Below are 16,969 nucleotides of genomic sequence, written 5' to 3'. Positions count from 1 at the left end.
AATAAAGTCTGATACATAGCGCGCATCGGATCACACCAGAGCCGGGTTGTATGCCCGATCACAACCAAAAATAGGCAAGTATGCTTAGTTTCTACATGCCTGATCACAAAAAAATATCAGTCCGGCAGTCCGTGATAAAAAAAATAGATTTTCTGCATTGCCGAACTGGCAATTCAAACCTCTGTGCTCAAGGTGCTATTGTCGCCGTGTAGGTAGCCTCCTCCTCATCCTCCTCCTCCGTCGCCTCCAACTCATTTTTCTACCGCTGCAACATCTTCTAGCAGACGACTTGCACAATCATTCTAGTGTCAGCATCCAAAGATTCCAAATTCAAGGACAACATTTTGGTGTTTTCCGCATCGGTTGTGATCTTCACCTTCTTTTCTTCAAGCATCGCCTTCTCTTCGAAATTATGCGTTAAAAAATATGCTCATGATGTTTTACAAAAGTATTTATAGAAATGTAAAAAATGTTAACATTTCAAAAAAAAAAGGTTTCATGTCATTCAAAAAAAAGTTTCATTGTGTATTTGGAAAAGGTTAACATGTATTCATAAAAATGTTCAAAAACATGTGGCCGGAAACATGCTAAACATGTATTTGAAAAATGTTGAACATGTACAAAAATTGTTTCAGATGTATACAAAGAATGTACAATTGGTTGAAAAATTAGACATAAAGACATATATTTGAAACAAATATTACTAATTTATTCAAAATATGTTAAACATGTAAAAAATATGTTCCTAATGTATACGAAAATGTACAATGTGTGTGAAAAAGGTAAACATGTGCCGAAAACAAGAAACGGGGAAAATAAAAGGGAACAAGGAAAAAACTAAAAACCAAATAGAATTGTAAAAACACAAAATATTTTTAGAAAACCATTGTAAATTGACGCACAAAACCATTGAATCAACATAAAAAACAAAGAAAAAGATAAAAAAAAAGGAGCACCGGATCTCTGGTGCATCCCTACAGGAGCACCGACGCCATGATCGCCACCGGTCACGGTCATTGTTGATCCCTATAAAAAATGCTCTCGATGTATATGCAAAATGTACATTGTGTACAAGCAATGTGGACATGTGTTTTATAAAAACTAAAAAATAGAACCCAAAGAAAGACGAACAAAGAAAACCCAAGAAAGAAAGAAGTGAAATAAAAAATGAAAAGGCGCTGCAAACAATGAAAAACTGATAAGAAAACCACAAAGATAAAAAAACTCGCGACCGCAACCACATTACTGGGTCGGTCGCGTAGGGCCACGTAATAGGTGTGCCGGAGCCACATCTCTCAAACGAGCGAGAAGTAGCTCTGTTGATATAATAGTGCCATTTTCTATTTGGCGCCTTCAGCGGCTGGGCTTGGCCCCTTTACATTATTATTTTGTTTCTTCAAACTTTAAAAAACGGTCCTCACGTTCAGAACTAACTGCAATAACCACCTCGGATGGATCAACTTACATGGCTAGCTTGTAGTTTTTCCTTCTTTGTTGTATGTCACCTTGCAACACAAAAAAGAGGACCCTTGTTTTTCTTTGTTCTTTTGGCCGGTTTTTCTTTGGCTTCTACATGGTTTCTATTTTCTTTTTAATTTTTATTTATCCTTCTTTTGCCAGTTTCTTTTTTTACCCAAAATCTAAAAAATGGTCGCGCGCTAACTGGAGAGAACGAGCGGCCGGTCTTTTTTACCATGCATGAGTTGTATTTTTGTCTGTTAGTGCATGTCGTTATCAGTATTTAATGTGTTCACATTGGTTAGTCCAATTTAAAAGAAACAGCTTCACGTACAATTATTTTGGTTTTCTGAATTTTTAAAAAGCCATATCTTTCAAACCGTGTGCCGGAATTCAGATCCGCCTTCACTGTTGAATTCTTTGCGACGAGATCTTTGAAACTAGATCCCCCATAAGTATGTTTCGACGAAATTTTTTTGATGCCAACTTTGACGCTATATTGTGCAACTTCAGTACTGCTTTGTGCAAGTTTAGTACTGCATGGTGCAATTTTTTTCAAACCCAGTTTTTTGGAGCTGCATCCACAGTAGTTGTAGTTGCACACATAGTAGTCCTAGTTGGCCCATGCATGGCCACAGAGTTGCACAATCTGGTCCGCATAGTCGCATATGAATTGTCATAGCTTGTAATGTAGTCTAGTTGCACACACATTGATGTTTAGTTGGCTTGTAACGTAGTCTAGTTGCACACATATTGATGTTTAGTTGACAGGAATACTAATTGCACACACATATGCTTAGTTGGCTTGTAATATAGTCCAGTTGCACACACACTGATGTTTAGTTGGCAGGACACTAGTTGCACACGCATTGATATTTAGTTGGCAGGACTAGTTACACACACATATACTCAGTTGGCGCGGCAATGTATTCTAGTTGCACAATGCAGTACTTTAGTTGCATCATATAGCACCAAAGTTGGCATCAAAAAAAATTCGTCGAAACATACCCATGCGGGATCTAATTTCGAAGATCTCGTCACGATGAATACAAAGGTGAAAACGGATCTGAATTCCAACTTGTGGTTTAAAAGATATGACTTTTTAAAGATTTAAGAGGCGAAAATAAATGTGGTTCACAGACTAGTCTGTACACATTTGTTGTACGCATTTAATACTAACGAAGACATCCACTAACTGACAAAAAAACACACACTAGGTAATTACTATTTATAAATTATTAGGGACCAAAACTTGCAATTTTAGGCCGGCCGCTCGCAAAGTGCAGCGAGCAGCCAGCCGCTCGCTAGACCGGTCCCTTTTTTTAATGCGTGTTTTTTTTCAAATTTCACAATTTTTTTCCAAATTCGTCTATTGTTTCAGTTTTCTGCTAAATTTCTAGTGAATCTTTTAACATTTTAATGAACTTTTTTCTAATATTCTATTATTTATTTCATTTTTTTGCAACTTTATTTAGGGAACCTTTTTTCAAAATCTCTAAATAGGTTTTCCAAAGTCGATGAAAATTTTCAAATAAACGAACTTTTTTCTAAAATCGATGAACTTTTTAAAATAAATCCTTGATTGTTTTTAAAATTCATGAACTTTTTTCCAAAATAAATAAAAAAAATACAAATTCATGAACTCTTTTTTTTGTGTGAACTCTTTTGAAAAGAGATGAACTTTTTCAAAACCGATGATTTTTTTAAAAAATTGAACTTTTCTTCAATATTGATTATTATTATTTCTAAATTCGTTAACCTTTTTCAAATTCGTGAACCTTCTAAAATTTTATGAACATTTTTAAATTCGTGAACTTTTTAGAATTCTTGAATTTTTTTACAAATTTGTAAACTTATTCCATAATACATGAACACTATTTTATTTTATTTTACCAAATTATGAAATTTAACCAAAATAAATCCGATGGACCTTTCCTAAAACATGAAACTAGCAAGCAAAAGACGAGCAGAGAAAAATCAGTGAACTATACTAACTGAGCGAGCAACTAGCAAAGGGATGATTGATCGTTTTTGTTTAAAAAAAAACAGTGGCTGATCGATAGGGAGGCTGAGCGAAGGCAAATCCTATATGACGCCTGTGTGCGTCGGATCGGCGCTTCTTCGCTCGGAGCAACTAGTTAACGACCGCTCCTTCGAAAGCTTCGCAACGATCAGCGTCATTTGGCGCACTCTCACGCATTCGTCACGTGTCGCGCTCTGGGCGCTCCATCCGGATTTTATTTTTTTATTTTTTCGCACGCGTTTTCGGCTTTTTAAATGGGTTTTTTTCGATGTTTTGGTTTTTCACCGGTATTCCTTAGGTTTTCAATAAAGAAAAGTTGGAAAAAAAATTGCGTGAAAAACGTGTTTTTTCCTTTCGCGAGAGTCACGGTTTTACTTTCGCGAGAGGCACGGTTTCAATTTTTTTTCAAAATTAAAGAACTCCTTTTGTTTGTGTGAACTCTTTTGAAAAGAGATGAACTTTTTCAAAACCGATGATTTTTTAAAAAAATTGAACTTTTCTTCAATATTGATTATTATTATTTCTAAATTCGTTAACCTTTTTCAAATTCGTGAACCTTCTAAAATTTTATGAACATTTTTAAATTCGTGAACTTTTTAGAATTCTTGATTTTTTTTACAAATTTGTAAACTTATTCCATAATACATGAACACTATTTTATTTTATTTTACCAAATTATGAAATTTAACCAAAATAAATCCGATGGACCTTTCCTAAAACATGAAACTAGCAAGCAAAAGACGAGTAGAGAAAAATCAGTGAACTATACTAACTGAGCGAGCAACTAGCAAAGGGATGATTGATCGTTTTTGTTTAAAAAAAAACAGTGGCTGATCGATAGGGAGGCTGAGCGAAGGCAAATCCTATATGACGCCTGTGTGCGTCGGATCGGCGCTTCTTCGCTCGGAGCAACTAGTTAACGACCGCTCCTTCGGAAGCTTCGCAACGATCAGCGTCATTTGGTGCACTCTCACGCATTCGCCACGTGTCGCGCTCTGGGTGCTCCATCCGGATTTTATTTTTTTATTTTTTCGCACGCGTTTTCGGCTTTTTAAATGGGTTTTTTTTCGATGTTTTGGTTTTTCACCGGTATTCCTTAGGTTTTCAATAAAGAAAAGTTGGAAAAAAAATTGCGTGAAAAACGTGTTTTTTCCTTTCGCGAGAGTCACGGTTTTACTTTCGCGAGAGGCACGGTTTTGCTTTCACGAGAGTCACGGCCGTGCCTCTTGAAAACGGAAAACGCGTTTTTTGTTTTTTTTCTTTCGCGAGAGTCATGGTTTTGCTTGCGCGACAGGCACGGGTGTGCTTTTGCGAGAGTCACGGCCGTGCCTCTCGGAAACAAAAAAAAATGTGTTTTCTGTTCTTTTTTCTTTCACGAGAGTCGTGGTTTTGCTTCCGCGAGAGTCATGGCCGTGCCTCTCGGAAAGGAAAAAAACGCGTTATTTATTTATTTTTTTCCTTTTGCAAGAGCCATGGTGTTGCTTCCGCAAAACGCACGGTTGTGCTTTCACGAGAGTCACGGCCGTGCCTCCTCGGAAACGGAAAAAAACATGTTTTCTTTTTTTTCTTCAACGAGAGTCACGATTTTGCTTCCGCGAGAGGCATGGTTGTGATTTCATGAAAGGCACAGGCGTGCCTCTTTCGGAAAGGAAAAATGCCCGTGCTCCTGGTTTGATTTTTTCGCCCGGCTTTTTGTCTGGGTTTTTTCGTGAAAAATAAGTTTATCAAAACCTATCAACATGGGATCTAATTTTGAAGATCTCGACGTGAGGAAATCCAACGGTGAAAACGATTCGAGATTTGGACGCACGATTTGAGAGATAAAACGATTTGAATAGAAGGATCTATGAAAAGATGGGGAAAACTCCCAGGTTGCGACAAGTGGTGCGCTGAATGGGCACCACTTGTCGCAACCAAGGAAATTGAAGTGATCTTTGCAACGAGTACTCCTCAATTAGTGATTTCGTTCTTCGCTGAAATGATGGGAGCGAAGGAAACGACACGGGCTGGCCCACTTCGAGCTACCACCTGGTTTGGGAAACTTCTAGTAGGTTCCCGACCAGGGTTTTTTTTGTTTATTTTTACCGGTTTTTTTGGTTTTCTTCATGTTTTTTCTCTGTTTTTCTTTATCATTTTTTGCTTCTTTCTTTTTTTCTTTTCTATTTTCCTTTTTTTGTTCTTCTATTTTGTTTTTTATAAATTAGCATTTCTCAAAAAAATATGGTATGCTACAAACTGTTCATCATGCACTATAAAAATGCTTATTGTATATTAGAAATTGTTTGACGAAAGTACAAATGCTCACTGTGTTTTAAAATTTGTTCAGCATATATTTACACAAATGTTCAATGTGTATTCGAAAATTGTTCAATGTATATACACTATACGAAAATTGTGCATCGTATATATTCATATTTTTTCAAAACTGATCATCGCATATTAAAAAAGTTCTTCATATAATACAAGAAATTTCGTCGTGTATTAATAGAATGTTTATCCTACATTAAGAAAATGTTCAATAGATATTACAAAATTTTCAATTTTTTTTTAATATGTTCAAAATGAAAAACTTTCCAATATTTGTAAACTGGATGCTACAGTACGTATCGCTACAGTAAGTCAACCAAAAAACAAAGAGAAAAAATAAAAATAAAAAACGCGCGCAGTCAGAGTGCGCTCGCCTATTCCTGGCAGGCTTCAGCGAAGCCGCAGCTTCTTGTCGCACACTAGCGGCGACTAGAGACTCTCCCGAGCGAGCAGCGACCCTGACCGAGCGAGGCTCGGGGAACGCTAAACTGGGCCAAGGCCCACGCTGACGCGCCCTATGCGCTGGTGCGCCAACTGGCATAAGGCGCTGAAAAGGACCTCTCTGTTGGAACTATCGATTGTGCAGACGGTCTTCTTCTTCTTCTTCTTCTTTTTGATATAATTCGGTCTTCTTTCTTTTCTTTTCAAAATAAGGCAACCCTTAGTTCGCGGTCCGGGGCAACGTTGCCTATCAGTAAAGATGTACTCCCTCTATAAACTAATATAAGAGCGTTTAGATTACTAGTTTAGTGATCCAAACGCTTTTATATTAGTTTACAGAGGGAGTATATATGTCGATTCCAGTTCATACCAGACCAGCGATTCAAGCACTGGCCTTGAACTATGTTCGCGCTGCTCAGGGCCGGTTCTGAGATTTCAGGAACCGGAGGCGAAGTCAAGACGCGGGGCCCTTTTTATTGAAATGTGCGCACGTCCCGCTACTCAGGTGGCTAACCATGCAGCCGCGTCGTCCGCGTCCTCAACGGCCGCATGCACTTCGTGCTTATCGTCTCCTGCATGTTAGTGATTACTGGCTTATGCCGTTGTACTCTCCCACGTTCTCACTGCTCTTTCTCTCATATAAACTGTACATATGTCTGCTGGATGCATGAATACAAGCAGTGTGTGAGTGTGACATAACCAAACTTGGTATTAGACGCAAACACCTCCGATCCTTCTCTCTCTCATCGCTTCCGCTATGCACCGTCTCCTCCGTCGCACCCGCTCGGCGGACTTCGACGCGCCGGCGCCCGCTCCGCTCGCCACCGTCCCCATCGCCACTGCTGCTCCCGCCACGGTCACCCCTTCCCAGGCCGCGCCCGCTGACGCGGTCGCCTCCGCACCGGCTGCCCCAGCACCACGCTGCGCGCACCTTGGCGATCTGGGCAAAACGCCCGTGCCCGAAGGCGCTGCGGCTCCTTCATCCTCCACCTCGGCGCCTCGCGTGGTGCCCCCTGCCCCGACCACGGGCGTCCTTCGGACGGCCGGCAGCACGCCCGTTCCGCGCCTCCCGCTCGGCGGCCCCAGCGGCGCCCTCGTCCCCCATGTCGGCCTCGGCGGCTCCGTCGCCGGTCCTTCCTCCACGGCCGGCCTCCCGCCCTCCTCGCGCACTACTTCACCACCAAGCTCCAACTCGAGTCGGGTAACTACTCACGTCGGCGTCAACTTTTCTACACCATTGCTTGCAAGCACGAGGTCCAGCACCATCTTGACGCCGCCGCCGAGCCGCTCGGCCAGAGCGCCGTGTGGCGCAACGACGACCTGATCGTGGTGCTGTGGCTGCACGGCGTCGTCGCCGAGGAACTCATGGACGTCGTGGCGTCCCCGGACAGCACCGCCCATGACATCTGGACGCAGCTCCATGTCCTCTTCATGGACAACCAGCCGGGCCGCGCCGTCGTCCTCGGCGCCGAATTCCGGAACCTCGTCCAGGGCGACCTCTCCGTCGCCGAGTACAGCCGGAGGCTCAACTCTTCGGCCGACGCCCTGGAGGACGTCGGCGAGCACATCTCCGATCAGGCCCTGACATTGCAGCTCATCCGCGGCCTCAACCGTAAGTTTCAGATCATGGCGACGCTCCTCCCGATGCAGTCGTCGTTTCATACCTTCGTGCAGGCCCGCTCTCGCCTCCTCATGGATGAGATCTCCGCCAACGAGCGGGCTCGGCTCGATAGCACTACTAGAGAAAACCTTACTAGTGGCTGGTTTTTTACGTAGCAGTAGCGCGGGCACCCGCGCTACAGCTATTATTTAGCAGTAGCGCGTTTCTAAACAAGCACTGTAGCTAAAATACTTAGTAGTAGTGCCTCTTTCTCCACCAATGCTACTACTATCATCACATAGTAGTAGCGCCCTATTTTATCCCCACGCTACAACTAGGTAAATAGAAATAAAAAATAAAAAAGGCGTCAGATGCAATATTCATGGAAATCAAGACAAGTCCAGTGCAAATAAACTAAGTTCACAGAACCATCTCACAAGCATTAACGACAATACCACATTTAATTTAACCACACAATCTCACAAACTCATATATAGTAGTCAACAATGCATGGATAGATCATAGTTGATAAGTCTACTAGGTAGTCATACTAGCATATATATGGTTCAGCAGCCACACGCATGCATGGATAGATCTCACAAGCATATGTAGTTCTAGATGATATCGATGACGACCATCATCCTCAAGCCTGGGCGGTGGGTGTTCCTGATAGTAATTAGGATTGCCTGTCCAACATGAAGATTCTTGCTGACGAGGAAGCTCTTCCACCCAACCGAGTTGAAGTGTGTGCGACCGTCCGTGTCCATGCCGTACGCACAAGTGGTGACGGAGCCCCTCGCGGTAAGGCGTATTCCAGCATAGCCTTCTTCATCAGGCTTGATACCACAACTATCAGATAGGCTTTTTGGCAATTTCTGAATAAGAAAAACATATCAATTAATAAGTAGCCTCACACATTCTACACTATCAAAAGACAGTACTACATTTCTACACTAAGTATAACAATAAAGCATATATATCATCGGATTCACTAAGCATATAAGATTCACTAAGCATATATATCATCGATTCACTAAGCATATAGATCATCGGATTTACTAAGCATATAAGATTCAGTAAGCATATAAGATTCACTAAGCATATATATCATCGGACTCTACACTAAGTATAACAATAAAGCATATCATCAAATTACTACAGTAAATGCAACATACCATGATATGTCGATCAACCATGGTACTTGTCAGGCGGGTCACGAATGGCACCCCGACGAAGTCAGCACGTGGCAGAATGATGTCCCATAGGTTGCACACCTCCTCCTCGCTCAACCTCATTCTTTGAGCAATGATGGCTTCACCAAGTGGGTCGTCATCATCTTCATCATCCTCATCATCTTCATCATCTTCTGCTTTGTTGATATAAATCACGGCCAACTTGGGGTCTTTCTGCTCTGAAGGAGAAGCTGATCAACTCATCACCGGTGATACGCATGTGGGCGATGAAACGGGCCCATCCGGCTCCTCCCACATGCGTCATATTTCATCCTTTCTCGACCTCCATAGTGTAGGGCCCCCCAGGAGCCTCAAAGGTCACAGAGTCTCCGGTCAGCTTGTTGAATTCTGACCTCATATTGCATGAGACGATCTGTGTGCAAAAAGCAAAATGATATATACATGATGCATTAATGCCAATAACACTAAAAACAAAATAGTGGTTACTAGTTTCATATAATTTATTACCGTCGCATGAAGAAAACTCGAATGGTAGTAGATGCCGAACAGCGTGCCGGTTGCAAGGCTACTGGCGCACCTTGACTTGCACCGTCGACATGGTGGTGGTTGTGGTGGCGTCATTTCCCTAAAGCAATATGATTAGAGGATTAACGATCCAAAAATTAAACATAAAGTTTTCAATACACACATCAGGTTTTGAATAATATACACATCATAGAGAATACACATGAGGTTCACATGGCAAGCAAAATAACAACTAAATTGTAGTTCAGTTCAGACAATAACCTAATAGAGATCATGTAACCCAAACAGAGCCTAATATAGAATTCACAAGTGGGTGAAAATGTAGCCAACATTTTCTACTACAAAATATAAGCACCAGACTAAGAGGTAATACAAGGGAAGAACAATCGCACACACAGATAAAAGATAGCATCAACCTGTCCTAATTAACACAGCAAAGTCAGTTTTATCATTCAAGAAAACAGAGACATGAGACAGATCAGTTAGCATTTTTTTCGAAACGAGTGTTAGCATATATTCAAATGCACACCATAACAACTTGGCAATTTGAGCATCACCACATACAGACACTCTCTTCAACCTGAAAGAGCATCGAATCAAGCATTGATTTTTCCATGAAACCACATAACTGTGAGGGCTTCTTGGTCATATCTTTATATGCATCAACAAAGAAGCTACTGGATCAAATTCACACATAGGGTAGCTCATCACGAGGATACAAACATTTAGACCTTTAAGAAGAACTGGCACAATCAACATCATTCAGATGAAAGGAGGAGCATTCATGACATAACCTAGTGTCAGGAAAGAACCCCTCTCTAAACCCTAGAACACTAGGCACCGCCGCCGCCGCCACTCCTCCAGGGACAGCAGCCAAGAATTGAAACCCAAGTTTCAATTATATGTGCTAAACTGCTAATCAAGAATTGAAACCCAAATTTTGGTGAGCAACAAAAAGCATCTACTTGTCTCACCTAACCCCCCTCTCTCTACTCTCTCGCCAATCACGCGAGGAAACAAGCCTGGAACACGTCGCACCGAAGCGCGGAGTCACCGTGCAATCCCTCAATCCCTTTCCCCCACGCGAAATCCCAAAACATCACGAGCCGCCGCGGCGAATCGATTGGAGCCTAGCTAGTGGTGGCGCGCGCAGGGAGGAGGAGATCGAGGGGGACTTACGGGGCTGGAGCGTCGGAGGAGGCGAGAGACGACCGCGCGTGGTGGCGGCGCACGGCGTCGTCGATGGGGGTGAGGCGGCCGGGGAGGAACCCTAACCGCAGCGGCGTCATCGGGCGGAGGGGATCGATTGTGAGAGTGAGGGGGTGCGGGGGGCGCTCGGGCAGGTTTTCTTTTCCCCTAGTAGTAGCGCTAGGTAGAGGCCGGCGCTACTGCTAAGCCCACAAGCTGTAGCGCCCGTCCGAAACAAACGCTACAGGTAAGTGGGCTACCGTTTTTGCCCTGCGACCCATGTAACAGTAGCGCAGCCCAAGCTAACAAACACTGCTGTTATTTAATAGTAGTAGCGGGTTTTCTACCCAGCGCTACAGGTATTTACCAGTAGCGTGGGGGTCAAAAACAGGCGCTACTGGTAAACTTCTACCTATAAGCATTTTCCTAGTAGTGTAGCCGTCCGGAGCTCCCCGCTGCTGCGCTCACCATCGGGCACGGACCGAGCGGCGGCTCTCCCTCCTCTGATCGCGCCCCGAGCGGCGACTCCACCAACAAGGGCAAAGGTGTTGGGGATCGTAGCAGAAATTTAAAATTTTCTACGCATCACCAAGATCAATCTATGGAGTAATCTAGCAACGAGGGGAAGGGGAGTGCATCTACATACCCTTGTAGATTGCTAAGCGGAAGCGTTGCAAGAACGCGGATGAGGTAGTCGTACTTGTGGCGATTCAGATCGCGGTTGATTCCGATCTAAGCGTCGAACAACGGCGCCTCCGTGTTCAACACACGTGCAGCCCGGTGACGTCTCCCATGCCTTGATCCAGCAAGGAGAGAGCGAGAGGTTGGGGAAGACTCCGTCCAACAGCAGCACGACGGTGTGGTGGTGGTGGAGGAGCGTGGTACTCCTGCAGGGCTTCGCCAAGCACTACGAGAGACGAGGAGGGAGATAGGTAGGGTTGCGCCTTGGGAGAGAGAGACTCGTGTGTTGGGCAGCCCCAAAACCTCCACTATATATAGGGGGAGGGGAGGGGCTGCGCGCCCACCTAGGGTTCCCTACCTAGGGGTGGCGGCAGCCCCCAGATCCCATCTGGGTGGCGGCCAAGGGGGAGAGAGAGGGGGGCGCACCTAGGATGGGCCTTAGGGCCCATCTGCCCCTAGGGTTTGCCCCCTCTCCTCTTGAGGGCGCCTTGGGCCTTGGTGGGAGGCGCCCCAGCCCACCTAGGGGCTGGTCCCTTCCCATTCTTGGCCCACGCAAGCCTCCGGGGCTGGTGGAACCTCCCGGTGGACCCCTGGAATCCTTCCGGTGGTCCTGGTACATTACCGGTGATGCCCGGAACACTTCCGGTGGCCAAATCCACACTTCCTATATATCAATATTTACCTCCGGACCATTCCGGAACTCCTCGTGACGTCCGGGATCTCATCCGGGACTCTGAACAACATTCAGTAACCGCATACATACTTTCCCTATAACCCTAGCGTCATCGAACCTTAAGTGTGTAGACCCTACGGGTTTGGGAATCATGCAGACATGATTGAGACATCTCTCTGGTCAATAACCAACAGCGGGATCTGGATACCCATGTTGGCTCCCACATGTTCCACGATGATCTCATCGGATGAACCACGATGTCGAGGATTCAATCAATCCCGTATACAATTCCCTTTGTCTACTGGTATGATACTTGCCCGAGATTTGATCGTCGGTATCCCGATACCTTGTTCAATCTCATTACCGGCAAGTCTCTTTACTCGTTCTATAACACATCATCCCGTGATCAACTCCTTGGTCACATTGTGCACATTATGATGATGTCCTACCGAGTGGGCCCAGAGATACCTCTCCGTTACACGGAGTGACAAATCCCAGTCTCGATTCGTGCCAACCCAACAAACACTTTCGGAGATACCCGTAGTGCACCTTTATAGCCACCCAGTTACATTATGACGTTTGGTACACCCAAAGCATTCCTACGGTATCCGGGATTTGCACAATCTCATGGTCTAAGGAAATGGTACTTGACATTAGAAAAGCTTTAGCATACGAACTACACGATCTTGTGCTAGGCTTAGGATTGGGTCTTGTCCATCACATCATTCTCCTAATGATGTGATCCCGTTATCAATGACATCCAATGTCCGTGGTCAGGAAACCATAACCATCTATTGATCAACGAGCTAGTCAACTAGAGGCTTACTAGGGACATGGTGTTGTCTATGTATCCACACATGTATCTGAGTTTCCTATCAATACAATTCTAGCATGGATAATAAACGATTATCATGAACAAGGAAATATAATAATAACTAATTTACTATTGCCTCTAGGGCATATTTCCAACAAAAGGACCCGCTGCCTCTCCGACCAGCGAAAAGGGCCATGGCTTGCGCGGGCGTGGTCGCGGCCGTGGCCGTGGCCGTGGCCGCGGCGGCCCATCCCCCGGTAGCGCTCCTGGTGGGAGCGGCGCCGCTCCCTTGGGCCCTGGCTCGCCCGCTCCAACAGGCTTCTTTGCTCCTTATGGGGCCCTCATTCCTGGACTGTCTGCAGCGCGGGCTCCCTGGGCTGCGCCGAACGCCGCGGGCGTGCTCGACCCACGCCCTCCTGCACCTCATCAGGCCTACCCCGTGTTGTCGTCGTCCTCCAATGGGCCTACTTGGGAGCAGTATAACCAGCTATACGTTGCTCTCCAGGGCCTCTCCATGCAGCAGCAGCACGCCGGTGGCGCGCCGGACTGGTTCCTCGACACGGGCGCTACGTCGCACGTCGCTGGTAAGACGGACCTCCTCACCTCATATGGTTCTCCTTCATTGCGTCATTCCACTGGCATCTTAGTAGGCAACGGGTCTCGTCTTCCCATTACCGATGTAGGCTCCACTTCTGTGTCTAATTTTTCTCTCAATGACGTCCTCATATCCCCTACCATAATCAAAAACCTGATCTATGTACGTCGTTTTACACAAGATATTTTTTTCTATCACTTTTGACCCTTTCGGTTTTTCCGTGAAGGACCTAGCCACGGGGAAGCTCATCATGAGGTCCAATAGCCACGGGGATCTCTACCCCTTCTTCACCAACTCCGGCGTCCAGGCAGCACTCTCCGTCGTCATCGATGACATATGGCATCTTTGCTTAGGGCATGCTAGCAATAAATCAGTTTCCATTCTAGCACGTGATTTTCTTCCAACTTGTAATAAAGATAGGCCTAGCAACTCCGTCTGCTCATCTTCTCAACTAGGCAAGCAGCCACGGCTGCCTTTTTCCCTTTCCACTTCCAAAACAAGTGCACCTTTCCAATTAAAACATTGTGACTTATGGACCTCGCTGGTACCTAGTTTCTCTGGCTTTCAATATTATCTTGTGATTCTAGATGACTACTCACACTACTCGTGGACGTTCCCTTTGCGCAACAAAGCCGACACCGCTGACACCGTCTCACGTTTCTTTGCGTATGTTCTCACCCAATTTCACGTCACAATTCAATGTATGTAGTGCGACAACGGTGGTGAATTCCTCACCTCCTCCTTGCGTGACTTATTCTCTCGCCATGGTGCTTCCTTCCGCTTATCATGCCCACACACCTCGCCACAAAACGGCAAGGCCGAGCGCCTTATCCGTACCACCAACGACGTTCTCCGTGTGCTTCTCATCCACGCAAACCTTCCGCCCCCCTTTTGGGTCGAGGCACTCCACACCGCCACCTACATCCTCAACCGGCGCCCCTCCTCGGCCATCAACTTCGTGACGCCTCACTTTCGTCTCCTAGGTCAACACCCCACATACGACCACATGCGCGCCTTTGGGTGTCTCTGTTTCCCCAACACCATTGCCACTAGCCCACAAAAACTCGCCACTCGGTCGTCTCGCTGTGTTTTCCACGGATATCCTCTGGAGCACAAGGGCTACCGGTGCCTTGACCCATCTACTCGCAAAGTAATTATTTCCCGACACGCCACGTTCGACGAGAGCGTCTTCCCCTATTTTCCTGCCGATCACCCTCGCTCCACCCCTCTTCCCTCGACCATAGAAAATCCGGTTCACCAAATCTGCCCCAAACCCCGTACCTCGTACCTCCCATATTGGCCACCCACCTTGGGATCTGCGCCGACCCCTCCTCCAGCTACCAGCCCCACTCCACCAACGAGCGTCGTGGCCAATCCGCGTCTGCCCCGCTCCACCAACGAGCGCCCCGACCTATCCACCGCGCGCCCCCTCCCGAGCCATGCAGCCCGCGTGCCCCGCCAATCACCTCGCCCCGTGCACCCGCCTCCCCGTGCACGCCACACTCTCCCTGCACACCAGTTGATACGTCTCCAATGTATCTATAATTTTTTATTGTTCCATGCTATTATATTATGTGTTTTGGATGTTTATGGGATCTATTATACACTTTTATATTATTTTTGGGACTAATCTATTAACTGAAGGCCCAGCCCAAATTGTTATTTTCTTGCCTATTTCAGTGTTTTGAAGAAAAGGAATATCAAACGGAGTCCAAACGGAATGAAACCTTCAGGAGAGTTATTTTTGGAACGGAAGAAATCCAGGAGACTTGGAGTAGACGTCAGGGAAGCTTCGAGGTGGCCACGAGGCAGGGAGGCGCGCCTGCCCAACTGGGCGCGCCCCCACCCTCGTGGGCCCCTCATGGCTCCCCTGACCGACTTCTTTCTCCTATATATATCCATTTACCCTAAAAACATCTGAGGACAGAATAAATCGGGGGTTCCGCCGCCAGAAGCCTCTGTAGCCACCGAAATCCAATCTAGACCCGTTCCGGCACCCTGCCGGAGGGGGGAATCCCTCTCTGGTGGCTATCTTCATCATCCCGGCGCTCTCCATGACGAGGAGGGAGTAGTTCACCCTTGGGGCTGAGGGTATGTACCAGTAGCTATGTGTTTGATCTCTCTCTCTCTCTCATGTTCTTGAGGTGGCATGATCTTGATGTATCGCGAGCTTTGCTATTATAGCTGGATCTTATGATGTTTCTCCCCCTCTACTCTCTTGTGATGAATTGAGTTTTCCCTTTGAAGTTATCTTATCGGATTGAGTCTTTAAGGATTTGAGAACACTTGATGTATGTCTTGCATGTGCATATCTGTGGTGACAATGGGATATCACGTGATCCACTTGATGTACGTTTTTTGCGAGTTCTGTGACCTCGTGAACTTATGCATAGGGGTTGGCACACGTTTTCGTCTTGACTCTCCGGTAGAAACTTTGGGGCACTCTTTGAAGTTCTTTGTGTTGGTTGAATAGACGAATCTGAGATTGTGTGATGCATATCATATAATCATACCCATGGATACTTGAGGTGACATTGGAGTATCTAGGTGACATTAGGGTTTTGGTTGATTTGTGTCTTAAGGTGTTATTCTAGTACGAACTCTATGATAGATCGAACGGAAAGAATAGCATCATGTTATTTTACTACGGACTCTTGAATAGATCGATCAGAAAGGATAACTTTGAGGTGGTTTCGTACCCTACCATAATCTCTTCGTTTGTTCTCCGCTATTGGTGACTTTGGAGTGACTCTTTGTTGCATGTTGAGGGATAGTTATATGATCCAATTATGTTATTATTGTTGAGACAACTTGCACTAGTGAAAGTATGAACCCTAGGCCTTGTTTCAACGCATTGCAATACCGTTTACGCTCACTTTTACCATTAGTTACCTTGTTATTTTTATATTTTTAGATTACAAAAACCATTATCTACTATCCATATTGCACTTGTATCACCATCTCTTCGCCGAACTAGTGCACCTATACAATTTATTGGGTGTGTTGGGGACACAAGAGACTCTTTGTTATTTGGTTGCAGGGTTGTTTGAGAGAGACCATCTTCATCCTACGCCTCCCACGGATTGATAAACCTTAGGTCATCCACTTGAGGGAAATTTGCTTCTGTCCTACAAACCTCTGCACTTGGAGGCCCAACAATGTCTACAAGAAGAAGGTTGTGTAGTAGACATCAAGCTCTTTTCTGGCGCCATTGCCGGGGAGGTGAGTACTTGAAGGTATATCTTTAGATCTTGCAATTGAATCTTTTTGTTTCTTGTTTTAGCACTAGTTTAGTTTATAAAAGAAAACTACAAAAAAATGGAATTGAGTTTGCCTCATACGCTTCATCTTTTTAATATCTTTCGTGAGAATGATGGAAAGGAAAATTGTGCTCAAGTGCTAGAAGAAGAATGTATTAAAATGTTTGGCACTAAATATTTGAATGATGAGCATGATTGCAATGTTGTTAGT

General features: G+C 45.2%; 1 protein-coding gene across 1 annotated transcript; it reads left to right on the top strand.

The window, feature by feature from the left end:
* The first annotated feature begins 10,789 nt into the window (after positions 1-10,789).
* On the top strand, positions 10,790-13,762 carry LOC125526699 (collagen alpha-2(I) chain-like). Its single transcript, XM_048691338.1, has 3 exons — positions 10,790-10,855; positions 13,046-13,487; positions 13,725-13,762. Exons 1-3 carry the CDS (start codon positions 10,790-10,792, stop codon positions 13,760-13,762), a joined length of 546 nt encoding a protein of 181 aa, XP_048547295.1.
* The last annotated feature ends 3,207 nt before the right edge of the window (positions 13,763-16,969 follow it).

Source organism: Triticum urartu, unplaced genomic scaffold (genome assembly GCF_003073215.2).
Source record: "Triticum urartu cultivar G1812 unplaced genomic scaffold, Tu2.1 TuUngrouped_contig_1482, whole genome shotgun sequence".
Lineage (NCBI taxonomy): Eukaryota > Viridiplantae > Streptophyta > Magnoliopsida > Poales > Poaceae > Triticum > Triticum urartu.
Note: the sequence above shows the minus strand (reverse complement) of the source record. Positions and strands in the feature narration are given on the sequence as shown.